The sequence below is a fragment of the Blennius ocellaris genome, assembly GCF_963422515.1.
Source record: "Blennius ocellaris genome assembly, chromosome: 18".
NCBI lineage: Eukaryota > Metazoa > Chordata > Actinopteri > Blenniiformes > Blenniidae > Blennius > Blennius ocellaris.
This window is the reverse complement of record NC_137667.1, coordinates 2238772-2259027: the sequence shown is the minus strand read 5'-3', so window position 1 is coordinate 2259027 and position 20256 is coordinate 2238772. Positions and strand designations below refer to the sequence as shown.

Here is a 20256-nt window from a genome sequence, read left to right as displayed (position 1 = left end):
CCGACTCGTTTCAGAACTCCTGCAGAAAAATGAGAGTGTCTCTGTGTTGCTGCAGCTCACCTCCGAACAAGTGGCCAGAAAGAACTCCCAGGACCTCCAGAAAGAAGACGCCAGGAATGCGGAGACCAAGGCTCTGAAGGAGGAGATCCAGCAGGGGGCTCAGGAGAGGAGGAGGCTGCGGGAGGAGAAACAGGCCCTGTTGGTGGACAAGGAGATCCTGAAGGCTGAGAATGTCTGTCTGAATGAGGCCAACAAGGTCTTGGAGAAGGAAATACTCACCGAGAAGGAGAAAAAAGGCTTCTGGAGGTTGTTGTTCTCGAACGGCAGGAGGGGCGCCAAGTAGGAGGCCAGAGCATAAGTGGAGGAGGCCGGGGGACGAGGGGAGGAGGCCAGAGGACCCGCTCACAGACCCCGAACATCAGATGGTCAATGATGCAATTCAAGAGGGAGGTATAGCTCGGTTAGTGGAGCGGTCGTCTCCCATGTCGGAAGGTTGCAGGTTTGATTCCCATCTCTGCCATCTGTGCCTGCTTTCATACCTTGAGCAAGACTCCCATTGGAGTGACAGCGCCTTGCATGGCTGCAGCCTCCAATGGCGTGTGAATGGGTGAATGTGGTGAGCTATGTAAAGCGCTTTGGGGCTGCTCACATAGCTAAAAAGTGGTATATAAGGGAAGTCCGTTTACCATTTACCATTTACCAAGGCCGGGAGCAGCCACGCAGTCCTGGAGATGGGAAACCAGTCTGGTACAGGGTCTTCATCCTGCTGCATGGGCGCTGAGACTCCGTTCCACCTGAAGCTACACGCCAGTCTTTGAAACGTGTCGATAGACCAAGTAAAACATGTAGTGATGTATCTATCTGTAAACATACCCCTGTTTCTACCCTACAGGTCTGGCCTCCCCCCCTCCCTCACAGAATCACACGACGCCCACATCCAGCCAATCGAAAAGGGAAAATAGCACGCTTGTTAAAACTAACCCCAGAGGACGCGCTCACAGACCCCGAACATCAGATAGTCAATGATGCAATTCAAGAGGGCGGTATAGCTCGGTTGGTAGAGCGGTCGTCTCCCAGTCGGAAGGTTGCATGTCCAATTCCCATCTCTGCCTTACAGACCTTGAGCAAAATACTGCTCCCATTGGAGTGACAGCGCCTTGCATGGCTGCAGCCTCCAATGGCGTGTGAATGGGTGAATGTGGTGAGCAATATAAAGCGCTTTGGGGCTGCTCACATAGCTGTAAAGTGTTAAAATAAAGCTGATTAAAGGTTAAAAAGACTACCAGCTCATCCTTTACTCATCCTAACAACCACAACCAGACCTAGTTGATGAGTTTTTACATTTTCTGCAGTTTTTTCCATTTTCATTATTAAGCTTTAATGCTACTTCGGGGGTGTCAAAATTATTTTATTTCAGGAGCCACATTTGCCAGACTCGTAAAATAGTGCCATAATAACATTTAAATTTAAACTTTAACGATTTGTTGCGGCGCAAACAATATGTGGTGAAAAATTCTATATTTTGGCAAAAAAAAACCAAACAATTATGACCAAAAATGACAACAATCTCAAGAAAGCCTCCTGGTGTAAAATACAGTGAAATGTCCCAAGTTTGTCCTCGAGCTGTTGCATTGTGGGTATTTTTTACAAACTCTAGTTTACTAGCTTTCATGGCAGCATTACCGATACCTCAGCTCGGTCTCAGTGTCATTTAGTGTCCACTATTTGTACTAAATTTGTTGAAAAATCGCTGGTTTTTGTAGTAGATCATTTCTGCTCCCCTTGCACACTCTTCTCCGTTGTGTATAAAGTCGCTTCCCTGTAATCTCATCCTCCGAGGCCAGTTTTTAACGCTACTTAAGGGGCTCAAATCTAACAACAATGTAACCGGCCTGGGGTAGCAGTGACCTGGCAGATGGGGAAATTATCAGTGAATACGTAGGCCATAAAGTCTAAGAGGCCTGAGATTTTCTACAACAAATCCCTCCTGTTTGATCGTGAGCTCAACACCACTCCCATCACTCATCTAATAGACTTACAAGATGGAGACTTTAGCATATAAGATGGAATAATGCATTCACATTCACACTTACAACATTCATGACGACATCCCGTTCAGCTCCGGCAAAAACACACTCATTTTTTCTTTCTTTGCTTTCGTTTCTTTCTTTGCTTGGAATTTTAGTGGTCACACAAACTCGCCCCTCCGAGGTACATAAACCAGCCTTTCCAACACAATTATATACATACGAATGTGCAGATGTTTACCAAATCAGTTGGAAAGTCGCCGAGAACGCACCCCAGAGACTTTGAGCCGAGGATCCAGCCCCAAACCTCACCTTCCCCTCAGGCCAACCTGGGAAAGGAGTAAAAGAGCTGGTCCCCTCTTCACCTGTGTGTGACCCAGAGAAACGGATTACAAAGGTACAAAGTCATACAATGCAATGCAGGAGTCCATTGAAATCATCAAAATGACAATACAATTGTAACACTTACATATAACAATGCCATCATTTGAAACATGTCAATCTGTACAGGTAGCAAACATACAAAAGTAATAAACTCTTCTTTTTTTTTAACAACGCTGTAGCAGCAATGGGGCTTTCTTCTTTTTATATTGTATAAAGAAACAACATGAATCTTTCCCTCCTTTTCGGTTGTGGTCCAAGCCTACCCGTCTTCCCCGCTGTGGGCGCTACACTGCCCCCTGGTGTTCCGATGAGGTTGCTGCTGGTCAACGCTTTCCAATGGCGGCCTCCATGGTCGCATGACTCCCAGTCCGCGTTCTCCTTTTATCCTCCATATTGGTTGTTTTATAGTTGAGATTCACCTCTAAGAGCATCCAATCTGTCCACGCGGATGTTGGCTTCTCTCGACTCGTTAACGTTAACATTTATAGCGTGTTGTTCTCTGCACACGTGTGGTTTGATTACAAAGATGTTGAGATGAACTGCCCTCCCACACACACACACACACACACACACAGAGGCGCCACAACGGGGTAGGCAACGACAACGACAGCGTGTCGAAAATTCCCCGCCCTTTCCTTAAATATGGAAGATGTTATGGCTGCAGTGGCAGAAGCCAAGCAAGCAGCAGTTTAAGAAATAAAATCGCACTACATGTGGACTGTTGACCTTATTCCGAAAGTTTGCGTGGGCGGCGCCATGCGCGTAATCCCACTTACGGTTTAGCTCCGGGCTACTTGATTTGCGATACCAGGCTGTTTAATTGTTTCCAATTTAAAGCACAGTCACAAGTCAGCAAGATTACGTCGCTGTGGTACGACATCATGCAGGAGAAGTAGGCCAATTGTAGGCTTTGTTTATTTGTTTATTTGTACATTAAAATTCCTCCGGAGCTCCTCAGTGCATGTGGTCTCTTCCCATGTCGTTCTCTCCATGTTTCTGTGACAGAACGTGAAAGACAAGTAATTAGCAGAGTCAGAAAAACAATGTTGTACAAATGGAAATACAATATAACAGACTATTGGTGCAACAGAAAGTATAATAAGAGATAAAGTAGCTGTACTTTAGTTTTTACATTCATGCTTTACTGTTCTCAGTTTTAGAATAGACTAGACTACATTATCGTCATCAAATGTATGGGCCTAAGGTGATGGTAGCTAGCATTAATTAAAATCTAACCCTAACCCTGCTACTCGATTAGCCTTTTTGTATTAATCTGCTATTTCATATTGATTTTGTTGTGTCTGCTAATAGCAAATAGCTTTATGGTTATTTCTGTTCCTGCAGCAGCTAAATGTTTCCCGACATGGACATGCTGCATATCTTTACAAAGCATGTTTTGGGTTGTTTTTAGTCGCTGGGTTTGTTTAACAGACGCCTTAATTTCCTAAGCAAGACGTGGCTTAAGAATCGCGAGACCGGCTGGAAGCTAACTAGTTAGCAACGTTAGCCTGTCGTCTTGTAAACACTGCCAACTCCGCGCTGCGGCACGATAATGACAGCATGTAGCACTGGACACACTCTGATTTAGACTGTAGTCTGTAATAAAGTCAGCTCTATATGGAATATTGTGTTTCCACACAGATTGTTGCTCTTTGTGTAACAGATTGTCACAAATAACTGGTGTATTTCACTAAAACAACTTGTTAGTGTTGTTTCACGCTCATGTGTGCTGTTCGCGTGCCTGTCCCTCTAAGGTTTTTTTTTTCGTGTGTTGCCACGGCAAGGTGCTCCGTGCATGCGCACTCCGGTCAGAGCTGTAATCTGCACTGTCGGAGCTTGAGCACGCTCCTCTTTGTTAAAGTCTATAGGCTAAAAATTCATGTCTTTCAAAGTTGTGTTGAGTGTTGTGGGTGATTGTGTCCAGTGTGAAAATGATGTTCCTCGAGTTTAGTCACGTTCTGTGCATTAAAAATGTACTCATGCGGCAGTGGGAGGTGAAAAGCTAACCGCTATGTTAGCTTAGCAGTCGGCTTCCTGCATCAGTTCAAACACGTGTTGCGTTTGCTTACAGAGGAAGAGGAGAGTTGCTGCCGAGGCACACCAGCTCATGTAATGTCTTTCATTGAAACAGGAACAGAGTCAAAGTGATCCAGAAGACAGGCCTTGTTCTGAGATCTCTTCATTCAACAAAAAAAATCACAGCGCAGAGAAGGAAAACCACACCGGTTACATTTGCTCTCCTCAGTGAAGAGGTCGCTCCGTACTGAGCACACAGAAGGCCAACAGGCTCTATAAAACACCTCAGAGTCGTTTTCAAACTATCAACAGAAGCAATGCATCGTTTACCCGTTGGTGTACATGATCATAGCACATTTGGCGCAAAGCAACCTACCTCATATGATATTTTAGATGCAAGTCTTCCCAGTAGTTCTCCGTTGAAACGAATGCGATTTCGCTGGCACAGGAAGTGCGTTTCAAACGGAAGTGTGGGACAGAAGTAAAAGTGGGCGGGGCGGAATAAGGTCAGTACTGTACTGTGGACTTTATTCATCGCCATTCTGGAGCCCGGAGGCCCAAATAGTTCTTCTTGTCATTGCTGCAATGTTGCACTTTGTCCAGCAGGTGTCTCGGTTTTCCAACAAATCACATCAATTATTTTCAGAAGGTCGATAAAGTCACATTTATTTTTAAACATAAACAAAAACGTCACTTTTTTTTTTTTTTTTTTACCTTGAGAGGTTTGTATGAGTCTGTGTAAATGAAGATTGTGTTTTTATTTGTGAGCTGCAAATAAATAAAACAATTAGTGAAGTCCAGAAGAAGGCGAGGAAGTCGTTTTTGATTATACTGCTGCAAGGGCTGAACTGGAAAGTCCTTTTCTGCTCACACTCGTCTGCATGCATGCAATACCTTCAGATCTGATGAGCAATAACTGCATGTTGGGTTTGTTTTCGACGGGTTTTTTTTTTTATTCAAAGCGTGTCGACAGAGCTCTTTTATTCCCAGTGAACGACAACATGCTGAATCACAAAGACGTCCAGTGTTTGTTTTAATAAAACTGAGCATAATACAATTTTTTCCAAGAAGATTCACAGTATCATTAAACCATTATTTAGCTTTTTTTTGCCCTTTATATGACAAACTTCTAAAGTGACTGGAATTTGACACCAGCATCAGAGTGTGAGACCTGAATTCTTACCTCTAAACATCAAATCAGCAGTTGTGTCTTAATAAGAGAAACATGGAATTGTTTGCGTCTCCATGTAAACCTGACGAGGTTCACACACATCAAATCTCAACACAACGGCCTGAGATGGATGAAACCAGATTATTCGAAGCGATTGCTTTGCGTTGGTTTTTAACAGCTCATATCAAGCCTGTTGCATAAACAGTGTTTCTCTTCAAGGAAGACTTTTCTTGAGGCCTCAAATTGCTATTTTAGACACAAAACACTATTTCATGGCCGCAAATTACTCATTTGCTTTCACAATATTATAATTTGTGGCCTCAAATTAAGATTTCGTGACCTCACATAACATTCTGTGGCCTCAAATTACTTTTTTATGGTCACAAATTACAATTTTATGCCCGCAAATTACTCATTTGTGTAATAATAATCAAATAATAATCAAATAATATTTCGCAGCCACAAATTACCACTTCATGACAAATTTCTAATTCGTGTCCACGGAATCACAATTTGTTTCCATAATTCATTCCCTTAAATTAATATTTCATGGCCTTAAATTAAACCTTTGTGGCTTGAGAGTCCTTAAAAGCTTATTTTCTACAAAAAAAAATATCATCTGACTGACTAATTGGCAATTTAATCTGCCTGAAAGATGAATTGCTCCTTAAATTGCTTCTTGCTCCCGTCCCCTGTTTTTCTGTGATATGTTGCAGTCTTGAGATGCAGTAAATAAATTATTGTTGTTTTTTTTTCCTATCGTGAATAATGTATGAGGGTTTTTAACAACAAAAATTTAATTTATGTGCATTTACGTTTCCACACCCACACCTCATGTATTCACAACACCAGCTGCTTTTCTCCCTCGTCCTGACGACGCCCCCTGGTGGCCGACGTGACGCTGGCCTTGCAGACGTTGACGACGTCGTCACGACCTGGAGCGCCTCCAGCTGCTCCAGAGAGTCGACCTGGGGGGGGGGGGGGGGTTTGGTTAGTTAGCTGTTTTACAAACATCAACGTGAACTTGGGAACGTTTACGTTACCTGCTACATGACCAACCAGACGGCGAAGGATCATTTTCAATGTTTGCTATCGACTCTCAGAGGCGGAAATGATGTAAACGGTGTAGTTTGCCTGTCGGGCCACAAGGCGGTGCTGTTGTGCGTTTTCGCAACGTTACGCTATGAGCATTAACAATGGGAGTGCGCAGACCTTCCCGTGGACAGACGACCATTGGACTGTCTTCAACACTGCCCCCCCCTCTCCCCTGCCCCCACAGGTCATCGGCGGTATTGCGCTCTGTTTGCTACACGGCAACCTCCGTGGAAACGTCAGCCCCGTTTATACGCTTTCAAAAAAACAACGTTTTCAGGTGAAAACATAACATTTCTGTTGCGCGACGCCACGAACACTGAAAATGGCGACGACGAAGACATTCGTGAGGACAGACGATCGTGTTGCAGCCGTTTTCAAAAAGTGTAATTAAATGTAAACAGCCGCAGAGATTCCTTAACTCCCACATCTTTTCCACGCCTTAATGCTGATAATATTTCACAATGCATCCATCCGAAAGGGAAATGCTTTCTTTTCTTTGCAGCTCGGAAGCTTCTGTGTGTTTTTTTTAGTGTTTATATCAGAGCTGGAGAGCTTCAGCCGGAGCAAATATCTCTTTCTAAATATATGAAAGTAGCTCATGACAACAAGTTAAGTGTTTTAAATGTAGAATTTAGTAAAAAAAAAATCAAATTTTTAGCATTGAAAATATATAAACTATAAATATACATATATTTTAAATGAAAAACATCAACTTCCCTGAGAAGAATCGTGCTTTTTCTTACCTGTAGATACCAAAAGGCCTCCGTCCCGCAGGGTTTAAATTCTCTCCCTGAGTTCAGCACACCTGAATCTAATGATGATGTCATCACCAAGGTTGTGAAAAAGCCCGAGAACGAGCCCCTCATTGCAGTCAGGTGTGCTGCAAGTGGGAGGAGCTAAAGCAAGCAGGAGTCTAACAACACCCAGAATCATGTTAGATGTTTATGAGCTAATTAATTTGCTGATCTTGGAGAGAAACAGTTTCACCAAAAAGCTAAAAGGACAATATAAAAACAGTCTTTTAATTTAAATATAGTCTCTGTGTGCAGAGTTGACATTATTTCCATAGATTTCCATTACAGGCTTCAGACTTCAGGAGAAAAACAATGCGATTAATTGCAATTAATTCCAGCAAATTGTGCAATAATTTTTTTTAATTGATTGTCAGCACTAAACATTTTATAATCTGATTGTATAATAATAATTAATATTGAAATGAGGAGTAAAATTCAGTCGCATCTCTTTCTTTAATGTCCTGCTGGTCTGAGACAGTGTCTCTATGGCGTCCATGCCAAAACGGCGCGTCAGGAGACGCTTCTCTCACCTTCTTGGTTCCACTTTTCGGGCTCCAGCACGTTGCTGTGTTTGACTTTCTTCAGTTCCCTCTGCACGCTGCTGTGTTTGGCTGCAACCTCTGAGATCCTCTGCTGCCGGAGCTCCAGGAGCTTCGGCTTGGCACTGGAGCTGGCTGGGCCCTGGAAACACACACACACACAGACATCAGTGATTTTATTTTCATCCACGCCACACCAAACACCAAAATACTTTGGAGGAAGGCCGCAGGGTGGATATGTAACCCAGTGTGTCTCCAGCAGGTTTTTATTGATCGTGAGGGTTGTAAGTGCAGCACATGACGTAATGTAGATATATTTGTATCCACGCACACGTTCACACAGTTTTTCCTCATTTCTGTTGGGTTTGTTGTTTTTTTTTTCCCCTTTCACTGGTCACGCTGCTCAACACTGCCCCCACAGGTCATCGGTGGTATTGCTGTTTGCTGCACCGCAACAAGCATGTATGGAAGCGAATGTGGCTCAAAAATCTATTTGAAATGTATTAACAGGAATACTTTTTTCATTTTCAGATTAAACTGCATTTTTTGACTCGTAAATAAAAATTAACGATCAATCATCCAAATTGCATTTTCACTTTCTCATACAAGGCTGCTTATTCGGTGACTCAACTCAAATGAAAAAGAAAATGACGATTAAGTTTAAATTTTTCAAAAGACACCCGTTCATTTTGAGATGTCAAATTTGAAAATTCAAATACATTAGCAGAAATGCTAAGATTAAAGCATTTTTGACTGTGATAAATAGAATTAATAATCAATTGTATAAGAAAATGAAAGTGTGTATAAACAGAATCCCAAAACGCAAAACAAAAATTTCGAATTTTCACTTGACATGTAGTGAATAGTGTATTATAATATATATGTATTGTTAAACCTGCCTGGTGTTCCATATTCATGATGCTAAACGCTAAATTAGGGCGATTTTGGCTCCAGGCGATCTCAAAATTCACATAATCAAGGAAAATCGATCACGTGGTGCATTTCTGGTGCCGTCTCCACCGTCAGACAGGAAATTACGACACATTTAAGCTAAACGCGCCGGCGCGAGCTACTTAGCGCTACGTTGCTACTTTTAAATTTCCCGAAAAAGTTCTGAATGTTTGGTTTCTTGCTCACCGTTGATGTACCTGACATAAATCAACATATATTGACGATGATAATAACGGCGTGTTGCACCAAGGGTTTTGGTTACGTGTCATTTTAAAGCTGAGTAATGCTAACGGTGGCTACTAGCATTACTTAGCTTAGCTTTCTCACAGGGCGGCCAAATTATCAACATATAATGCAAAGCAACACGATTCATTACTGTTTGTATTTGTATCTAAAGTTATTTACTTATTGTTTTCAAAACATTGAGTGCAGTACAACCTATATTTTTATATATTTAACAGGAGGGTTTTTTTTGTTAGTTTTTTTAAACATGTTCAATAAATGTTGTTCCAAATTCAAAGACACAATCGTGATTTCAATATTACCCAAAATAATCGTGATTATGATATTTTTCCACATGTATAAATTGTTTGCGCCCCTCCGTCTACTGCCTGTTCCAAACTCCCAGTCTGTCCCACGTAGCCTCGCTTCATTCAGCCTCCTAACAAAGACTTGGCTCCGTGCGGCAGACAGACACTCGTTCAGCCGGGATCTCTGGTTCTGCGCAGGCGAGAACAACGCCGGGGCGTTCGGAGGTTGAATGAGGAGCGCCGCCTCCCTGCCGTCTCTCCCTCCCACACGTCAACGCCTCAGGGGGACTGAAGCAGCATAAGCACATTTTATTCTCTGGCTACAGTAACTTAAAGGTTATTTACTGTGTATAACGTCAATACTCGCATATTAAATGCAAGTAAAAGCGTAAATGCACGGACCTCTTTTGTCTTATAGTCACAAAATGCTTTTTACACAAGAGAATACAACGCAAAATTATAATCCTTGTGTGATTTTTCTTCTTTTTTTTTGTATTTTAGCAAGATTTTGCTTCTACTTGTTGTCTTTGTTCCTTGCAGAAGCAGCATTGACCCAGTTTTCCCCCATGTGGTCATTAAAATTGAATCAAAGTCGCCCTGCCTCCACCGGGCTGAGGTGGTGGGAGGCTTGGGGTGGGGGGGGGGGGGGGGGGGGGGGGGGTGGTGGGGGGGGTGTCTGGTCCCCCTGGGGCTGGGCCCCTCGCCATCAGGGCGTTACGTCATGGCAGGCACCACACAGGCGGCGCTCAAGTACGTTTGTACTGTAATATGTATGGATTTATTCTACATGTTGCTCAGTGCAGGTTTATTAAGCGAGAAATAGGCTCTTAATTATATAATCACACACACACACACGGAAGCCTGGAAGCTGGGTCTGAGTCCCGGGTGGTGGGTGGGGGGGGGGGGGGGGGGGGAATCGGGGGAGGGGGAGGACTTCAGTCTATGTCTGCCTTTTAATTCCCCCCGAAGCAAATTTTCTTTCAACTGTACAGCAGGTCGATGTGAGCTACAGTCTTTCTTTTACACGTCGCTGTATTGTAACACACGCTCACCTTCGCCTGGAAGGTTACGTTTTCACCGGCGTGTATTTATATATCTGTTCAGATTTTTCAGCGATGATTTGTCGTCGTCCAAGGACCAGCCGGTTAGATTTTGGGATGCTAACAACTAACCGTTTCCGAATAAATCCCAGAAAGCTGCTAAAAAAAAACCAAAAGAACTTCCCATACAAAAGCGGATGACAGAGTTGTTGCCATGGAGACGCTCCCTGCTCAGTGTTTCACGCAGTGGCGTAGCTACCCGGCAGGCGAGTTAGCATCGATATGAGCTAGCACGCTATCGGTTCGCTATTCTGCGCTCTACCGAGTGTAGCTCTAGGCTCACGATGCTTTATATCACGCCACGCTATCATATCTAGAACTGTTAATCGTATTGTCTCGTTGTATCATCATGTAGCATATCAAACAATTTGAGTCAAAGTGATGAGGTTTTTTATCATATTTTCATTCTATGTCCTTCAGTCAGTCAGAACAGTCGTATATTTTCATTATACACCTTTAAACCTGTGGCAGAGTAGATTTGTTTTTTGTCTGTTTTTGTTTTTGAATTCATTCATTTCAGGCATGTGGCACTCAAACACAGAATCCCAATACATTCACACACGTATCCAAACATTTGATGATGGGAAATAATCAAATTATAGTCTATGACAATATGGTAAATACCAAATGCTGTATATAACACATGCCTAGGTAGAGTATAGCGTATGTCCGTTGTATAAGGTGAGAGGAATACTTGTTCCAGCCGAGACGTTTGAGAAAGTGTGGGCCGCCGCCGTCGGATGAAAGAGGCGGCGGAATGGCGGCGCGGCGTCTCAACCTCTCAAACGGAACCGAAGGAACCCCACAGCACCTGTTTGCCAGCACCTGCTCTTTCCTGCGTCCTCTGCACACTGTCGATCTCATACACCTTGATCTCGCAGGCCTCGGGGATCCCCCGGTGCGCCCAGCGGGGCCGCGGGCCGCCCGACGAGCGCCTGGGCGACGTGGGCGCGGCGCGGGGCGGACGGCGGTGGCGAGGACCTACAGCGGAAGGAGGCGTGCAAGTGAAACCACACTGAAATCCCCCCCCCCCCCCCGAGTTTACAACGACGACGTTTTCAAGTGAAAACGCTGTCGGGGTGAGAAGCAGCAGCAGATACGTCGACGTGACATTGGCGTGGGGCAAATGTGGGAGTAATCTAGTATTTATGAGGGACTACATTAGCGCCTAGGCTCGTGTCCCCGTGTGGCCTCAAGATGGCTGCCTTATTATTCAAGTTTAACACCACAAACATAAATGTGATATAAAATGCGTTTCTTACTTTTTACCACTGCTTTAATTCTCCTACAGGAATTTGAATAAAGCTGGTTTTCCATACAAACCTCTTTATATCCCAGATATTTGGGTTCTGTTCGTGTGCACGTGCGTCTCTCTTAACCGACTGTGTCACCCAGACGCTGTTTGTCTGCATTTCTGTGTCCATTAGGAGGCGCCGTGGCCGCGGGTTCATATATTAATGATGGCGCTTCCTACACAATTAGGCTTTTAGTAAGGAAAGGTAAGGAAAGTAGGTCTGGCTGAATTCTACAGACGTGTGTCGTCTCTAATTAACGTCACATTAATATGTGATGTGTTCAGACTGCGAGACACAAACGGCGTGAAGGAAGAGCGTTTCATGTGGACCAAGACACTGAGCTTGGAGGGTTTTTATTTGAAAAAGAAACGATTCTCAAGGTTAGTTTGTCAGAGGAAAACAAAAACCAGTTGTAAAATAGTTAGTTCGTTGGTTGGTTGGTTGGTTGATTGGTTAGTTAGCTGGTTATTTAGTTGGTTAGTTGTTGGTTAGCTGGTTAGTTAGCTGGTTAGTTAGTTTGTTGGTTGGTTAGTTAGTTAGCTGGCTAGTTAGTTGGATAGCTGGTTGGTTAGTTGTTAGTTATTTAGTTAGTTGGTTAGTAAGTTGGTTAGCTGGTTAGTTAGTTGGTTAGTTAGTCGGTTGGGTAGTTATTCGGTTAGTTAGTTAGTCTGTTAGTTAGTTGGTTAGCTGGTTGGTTAGTTGCTAGTTAGTTAGTTGGTTGGGTAGTTAGTTAGCTGGTTAGTTAGTGGTTGGTAGGATAGTTAGCTGGTTAGTTTGTTGGTTAGCTGGTTAGTTAGTTGGTATGTTAGTTGGTTCGTTAGCTGGTTAGTTAGGTAGTTGGTTAGCTGGTTGGTTAGCTGTTAGTTAGTTGGTTAGCTGGTTAGTTAGGTGGTTAGTTAGTTGGTAAGTTATCTGGTTAGTTAGTTGGTTATCTGGTTAGTTAGTTGGTTAGTTAGTCAGCAAGTGAGGCCGTTAGTCAGTCAGTGAGGCCATTCGTTTGTTCGTCAGTCAGTCCATAAGTCAGTTAGTTAGTTAGTTAGTTAGTTAGTTAGTTTGTTTGTTTGTTTGTTTGTTTGTTTGTTAGTTCGTGAGGCAGTTAGTTCATTAGCTCGTTAGTTAGTCAGTCAGTCAGGGAGGTCGTTATTCAGTCAGTCAGTGAGGTAGTTAGTCAGTTAGTTAGTTTGTCAGTCAGTCAGGGAGGTTGTCAATTAGTCGGTCAGTCAGTCAGGAACGTCCTTAGTTAGCCAGTCAGCTGAAAATGAAACATTTTTAAAATGGCTCCAAAAATTGAACTTTTTTTCAATGAAATGTAACGTTGTCATGTAAACAAGGTCGAAATGATGAAGATTCGAGTCACCTATACGTTGTTTTTTTATCAACATTCATGTATGTCTATTGATTACGAGGTAAATACTGAGGATCAATAGGAAAGTGCCCTATAAGTTCACATAAGCACCGTTCAGCTGATGATTCATCCTGACGTGGTTGTAAACTCTGCAAAGTCATGCTAAGAAATGATGATTAAGAAATGATGATTAAGTCTGTTTAATAAACACTAAACAACCCGCTGCATTTTGAGAGCTGTGAATCAATGTTTGGAGACGGGGGTGCATGTGGAATATGAATAGCAATTAGCTGCCTCGTCTTTTTTCGTTGAGGTAATTTATTTGGGATGTACAGTGCGCAGTGCCACAAAATTTAACAGTAGTAAAGTCGGCTTTTGTGCATAAATCTGGTAACAAAACACAGGGTTAGTGTAGCTTCAAAAGAAAAGATCAGGACATGTAGCGACAACATTAAATACAAGGCAATATTCAGACAAGGTTACACATTTAGCACAAATCAACCTAAAATATACAATCGAGTTGCCTAAAATGTTTTCAAGACATCCACACTCATCTGATTTGGTTAACTATCCTCATGCCTGCGGAAACATGACTAGTGCTAAGAGCATACGGAGTAAAGGGTTTGGGTCTTTTTACGAAAGGAAACTTAGTCCACTTCAGTTCATGCTGGGCCATTCAATCCAGGCATTTTACCTGCGTTGCCCCTTCTCCGAGAGGATCGGCTGCTGCGAGCCACGCTGAGGGCGGAGCCGCTCCGGTCGCTGACCGAATCCCTGTTGGAGGCGGCTTCGCCGTCCCTCGCCATGCTGCCGTAGCCGCTGCTCACCAGACTGCTCCGGTTGGAGAAGTGCAGGGACGTCTTGCCCATGGCCGGCGGCAGGTCGCCGCTCAGCACGCTGGTGGTGTCGCTGGCGTGCCCGCTCATGCGGTCGGGCATGCGCGGGGCCGTGACCTGGCTGTACGGCGAGGGAAAGGGGGCCACGTGGTCCGGGCCCGCCGACGTGGGGCTGGAGGGCCTCTCCTTCAGGAGGTCCGAGATCCTGCCGTTCACGAACCCCTGGATGGCGGATTTGGTCGAGGAGCACGTGGAGCTCTGGCTCGGCGTCCGACTGACTGAGCGGAAAGACCGAGGTGGAGACGAGGAGAAAAAGGACGACGTCCGCTCGAAGCTGGCCGCCTGATCGTCCGGGGAGAGGCTGGCACTGCGGTTGATGGACTGCTGCAGGTTCTTGTGGGACAGGCTGAGGTTCTTGATGCTCGGGGCAGACAGTCGACGGACTCTAGGCGTCGATATCTTCAGCTTGCCGACGGCAGAGAGCTTGGAGTGGTGGTGTCTGGAGGATTGAGAGGAGGGTTTCTCAGAAGGGAAGAAGTGATGGTGGCTCTGATCACACCGAGGGTTTTTCCTGGGGCTCCTGCTGGCCCTGGGAAAGGTACTGTCTCCCTCACTGTGTCCTTTATACCGCGTCCTTGAGCCCCCCTCAAGACTTCCCTTGGAGCTTCCTTTAGAGCTCACGGACGTGTTGCTGCCGCCTCTTTCAAGGCCGGCTGGAAAGTCCCTCGGGATCCTCCCCAGGGAATTAGTGCGACTCGCCAGCTGCTCCAGCTTGGAGCTGAAAAGCTTGCCACTGTCCTCGCCGGGTGACCTCAGCCTCCTCTTTGCGTGATCGTGTTTCATAGTTAGACTGGAGGCGTCGAACAGAGAGCCGACGCACTTCTTTGAAACGTGGCTTGAATCCTGCTTGAAGTCCGAGCCGTGTTTTCGAGGAGAGGAGACAAGGAGGGCGTGGTTCGCGGGGGAGTGCAGCTTTCCCTGCCTCCTCTCCAGAGTCACCCCGGGGCTGCAGGGAGTGAATGATGTCACCCCCCTTGAGTCTCTGCGGTCGTCGGTCATGTGACGGCGAGAGTAGCTGTCCTGGTGGCTGGCGTCCTGCCAGGCCCGGGGTAGACTGCCTGTTTTAGAGGAAGCCAGAGTGGTTTCTTGGCAACCAGGTGAAACACCAGATCTCTTGGGGATACTCCCGACATGTCTGCAAACGAGTTCACCCCCCTCTGAGACCACGGGGCTGTTAGTGGCGTAAACACGCTCGCTGTCTCTGAGGTGGGCCTGGTCTGATTTATGTGGTCTCTTTTCACACGCTGTGTTTTCTGGAGGTTTGTTGCACAAATCTTCCAGGATGGACGTGTTGTATAGAATCTGGACTTTCGACGGGTAACATGGCTTGTCGAACCTTTTGACATGTGCCGCAGGAGATGACTCGGAACTGCTCTTCTCTGAAAATCTGTCATCTTTCGGACGCTCGGCATTATTTCTTTGGGTCTCGGGCGTAGACTTGACTCGTACCGACGCTTCATGAGGAAATTCTTTTTGTTTAGCACCGTTGAATTCACATTCCACATCTGTATCGATCAACATGGGGTTTATAAATGAAGGCAGGAATCCTCTTTCCCTTCGTGGTTGATATTTGGGGTTTTCGGGGATTGAATTTGACGTTTCCTGCTGAACTCCGGACCTTTTTGTCATGTCAGAGCAATTTGCAGCTGCAGATTCATCACTGACATTACTGATGATCCTGATTGGCTGTGAGCTGGTTGAGCCTTGATCTTGTCCCTGTGACTGGACGGGGTCTCTGATGCAAATGATACTCCCTCCTGCGCTCCCTCCTTCGTACGCTCCACTGATGGTCACTTCCTCCACCATTGAGAAGACAAGTTCATCTTGACCTTTGTGGTCCAGCGGCTGTTGAACAGTCACTGTGATGGTGGCTTTCATTTCCTTGACGTCGCGCACAGGGCTGCGATGCAAGACGTCACCGAGCACCACACCTTTAGCAACGGGGTGCGAAGAGGTGCAGGAGGAGGACGGAGATATGGGAGAACTCTTGCCAATCGGTGAGGCTCTTTTGTCTGGTTTGGACCAATCGGCAGCCTCCGCATTCTGTTGTTTCTCCGGGGGCTGACGAGCAACCTTGCCTTGAGTATCAACGTCCCGACCGTGACCTGATTTAAGAGTTCCGGTGTTGGGAAGCTCAGCCCGACAGGTCAGGTTTAGGCTGACGGCTTGGTTTAGCAGTTCCTCGCTGGAACTGTTTGCGCTGCACTCCTCGCAGTCATACAGACCCGAGTCTTCCCTCTGAAAGCTGTCTCCGGGGAAGGCACCATCTGTCGGCTTCTCTCTGACGGAGGCCTGAGTGCAACCCGACCCCTGATTCAACGCCGTCTGAGGCGCTTCGGGCACCTCGGCATCTCCCCGTGTCCTCGACTCCCTCTGCGGCTGCGATTCGGCCGTGACGTTGCCGTAACAAGCACCGTTCAGGGAAGACTTCAGAAGATCTATTGTCACCTCACTTCCGTCAATACAACCCAGCCGCTCCTGAAGTTCGGCGAACGTGTCACATTTGAGGCAGTCCCTCTCGGGTTTCTTCCGGACGGCGCCCAGGAGGTCCGCGTGCTCCTGAGCAGTTTCCTCCGACTTCTTCTCTCCCTGCAGCTGGGGAATCCTCAACAGCTCCTGGAGGAGAGCAGTGAACTCCAGGTCCTCCAGGTCGGCCTTGTTCGGATGCAGGGACGGTATGATGGGCACAAACTCCGGCTGTGCAAGCCTTGGGGCGGTTTTGGAGTGAACCAATCCATCCAAGTCGATCTGGATGACCGTGTCACACGACTGGTCGCTGCTGGAGCGGTCGTCCAGTTCGCCACGCAGGCGGAAAGGACGAGTGTCCACGTCCACCTCGTCAGTGGAGTGAAAAGCTCGCAGGGACAACGGCGCCGGTCCTCTCTTTTCTCTGGTCAAACTCCTCCCGCAAGGAGAGCACGAGGTGGATTGCTGTGGAATACAGATCATTTTCTATTAGAGATGACATGCGACTGTTTTAAAATCCAAAACAACAATCAGCAAGTTCAATGATCAAATAGTCCTGGAGCGCGTGAAGTGTGTGGTGCACTTCAGCTAGTTCAAGAGGGCATTGTGTCTTAGCACTATGTGGAGATATCATTGTAAAAACTAATTAAAGAGGCATTTCCTGTTGTTATTTTAGGTTTTTTAGGTTGTTTGTTTTATTCCACATAGGAGGTGGATCTGCTTCTACATGGAGTGAACACAACGGCTTGAGCTCAGGAATGAGGAAGCTGCTTTGTCACAAATAAACTACAAGCAAACGTGTTACGGATTATCTGTAAAGCCTGTCTGTAGAGCTCCGTTATTTATAGAGATGCTAAAAAGGGCCCCGTACATGTAAAATATTCATTGGAATACTCCTGTGTGAGTGGGACGTCACCGAGGGTTGATCTCCCACAAAACGGATGCAAAATAAAAGCACAATTTATACAGTGAAACTGGCAGATTGTGTCATCCTATTCACATGTTGCATTCCTGAAACACCAAGAAAACGCTGTGGACTCTGAACCTAATAACTTTCTGGGCCCCCAGATGAGCTGAAGTATCATGTATTGGATGAGCCTCGAGAATTTATTGGAGGCTGATGAATTTGACAAAACGTCCCTGGATGTGCGTCGTACCTTCGCCCTTTTCTGTGTCTTGCGAATGCGAGACGCCAGCTGGATGGTGGAGAAGGTCTCTTGAAGGTGTTTGAACGAATCGACCACGTCGGCCATCACTGCGATGTGGCAATTAGCATGACCCAAGGACTCTCGAAGGAGCATCGTCAGCTTACTGCCCCTGCGCAAAAAGAATACAAACGATAAGACGTTAGCTTGAAAGGGGTCACATTGAGCAAAGAATTCACTTTCAAATGTCTTCTCTCTCTCTCCCCGGCTTGTTCCAAGGTTTTAAAAAGTGTGTTGCTCCAACCAGCCAATCAGAAATCAAACCCTATATAGTGTCATCAGGGGTTTAGCCAATCACAATCAAGGTAGGCCCCTCCCCCTTTGACTCCTCCCACAATTTAGGCAGCTCTGCTCTGGCACAATGTGTGGGCGGAGCCAGTCCAGCTCACACAGACACAGCAGATTCTGAACGGGTATCGGTGCAACCCTACTTCTTTGACGCTGCATTCTTACTTGCTGGGTGTGGTTTTATATCCATTCAGAAGAGCGAGGACGACGGGTCCCAGCTCGGCATGCGGGGGTCTATTCTTGCTCATGCCCCTCATGCCACTGCACACGTCGATCAGGGTCAACTTCGTGGAGCCGCGCGAACCTGAGGACGGAACATCAGAAACAGAAGAACGCCAAACGTGTCAGAGGAACTGGGCGAACGAGGGGACGCGGCGGCCACGCGGTCATTTCCTCCCCCCCCCCCCCCCCCCACCACCACCTTTTCCGACGGTGTTGCTCTCCGTGCGCGGGGGCTGGACGTGGAGCGTGAAGAACATCACGGAGCTGTGCGACAGGTACGTGACGAAGTCGCTGTGGCGCCGCGCCGCGACGGCGGCGTCCAGCAGGGAGGCGGCCCGCTCGGCGGTGGGGGCCTTCACGCGGTTGTGGTTACGCAGCTGAGGAGTGAAAAGATACGACAGGCACTTTAACGGGCTTCGTTGGTCGGCCAAGAGAGGTTTTCTTGTATATACCTCTTGATTTCTAGTTCCTAACGACGCTAATGAATAAGAGCGCGTCTCCTAAGTGTTTGCTGGGGAAGTGGGGAGACCTGCACACCTCCACTAATTGACACGCTGGGCGAGTGATTAACAAACAGCAGTGCGAGCGACGTGCGCCGCCGTAACGTGATTACATGTAGTTTGTACTGCGGCCTAATCGGGTTTAATCACTTATCTGAGCCAAGGCACAATCCATTGTGCCTCATCTCGGCAGCAGGAAAGACACCATGTGGTGCTACTCACACCTCATAATTAAAACAGAGATTTTGACAGTAGAGACAGGGGGGAAAAAAGCAACGTGTAAAACAATTATGCAGACTGTTGAAGACACCCGTTCATGAATTATAACTGCATTTTCTTTTTTTTTCGATAGCAATATCTAATATAATATAATAACTCAAATAGTTGGAAACGTTTTCCATTTTAAAACAGTAAAAACACCCGTAAAACAACCCCCGCAATTGTGAAATATACACTAAACGGCGTCTCGGTTGCACTGGCAGCAAAGCTGAGCCAAAAACATGTCAGTGATCAGCAGTAAAAACGTCCTCCCCGAGCGCTTTGCTTTCTCGATTTGCGTTAGTTCTGCATGCAAAGATTGATGAGGATGTACATAATCAGGCCAGCAGGAATAATTCAATCAGGGGCTTTCGATGCGGATCGGCTCAACAAGCAATCGGCCATCGACGTGGGTCAGCGGATCGTTGCGTGCACAAACAGGAGCGCGTCAACGGGCCGCGGACGGACGTCTCTTCCTCCTACCTGGATCCCGTTGACCGGGTCCTCCTGGATTCTGACGTGGGCTTTGGGGCTGTCCTGGACGCCGCCCGACGAGGGGGCCACCTCCCCCAGCAGGTCCCTCAGGGTGTCCTCGTCGCCGCTGCACAGCTCCATGGCGGACACCGACACCGTCAGGTCGGTCCAGGTCTTCTCCCGGCGCCGCTCGATGGCGCCGTAGAGCCAGGAGATGGCGCAGGGGATGACGCCCAGCTTCTGGTGGCTCTCGCCGCTGCCCACCATGCTGGACCAGGAGCCTGACGAGGCCGGAAAAAGTGGCATTCGTAACCAAGCTCAATCGTAAACGACAAAGAAAACCAGACCAAGTAAGTCACATTGAGAATCACGCAATAATCAATAAGCATAAAGTCCTCGCAGTATTTTGTTGGAGCTGGAAAACATATTAAATAAGGATTAAATAAGTGTTTGCTCACTTCGTCTCACTCCTTTTCGAATATGTAGAATGTAGTCCAGGAGTGATTCTTTTCCTTATGAAATTATTTTATATGCATGTGTATCAATATGTCTGTATACGAGTCTGAGTATGTGTGTGTTTATATACATGGCTATTTTATATCCATACTTATTATTTTTACATTATTTTTATTTTACATATTCAAATTAAATCTCAATCAATCAATCAATCAAGTGACGGAGATCACGCCAAATCCACAGT

At 46.2% G+C, this 20256-nt stretch overlaps 1 protein-coding gene across 1 annotated transcript in view; it reads right to left on the bottom strand.

The window, feature by feature from the left end:
• Positions 1 to 6438: 6438 nt before the first annotated feature.
• Positions 6439 to 20256, bottom strand: part of kif26bb (kinesin family member 26Bb) — a gene marked incomplete at both ends in the record, with an annotated part of 31062 nt that continues 17244 nt past the window's right edge. The window contains 8 exons of the mRNA XM_080513978.1: positions 6439 to 6566; positions 8018 to 8168; positions 11419 to 11588; positions 13921 to 17074; positions 17767 to 17926; positions 18268 to 18406; positions 18524 to 18701; positions 19566 to 19837. Of these exons, the coding sequence (XP_080370104.1) occupies positions 6439 to 6566; positions 8018 to 8168; positions 11419 to 11588; positions 13921 to 17074; positions 17767 to 17926; positions 18268 to 18406; positions 18524 to 18701; positions 19566 to 19837 (4352 nt within the window). The remainder of the gene's footprint in view (positions 6567 to 8017; positions 8169 to 11418; positions 11589 to 13920; positions 17075 to 17766; positions 17927 to 18267; positions 18407 to 18523; positions 18702 to 19565; positions 19838 to 20256) is intronic.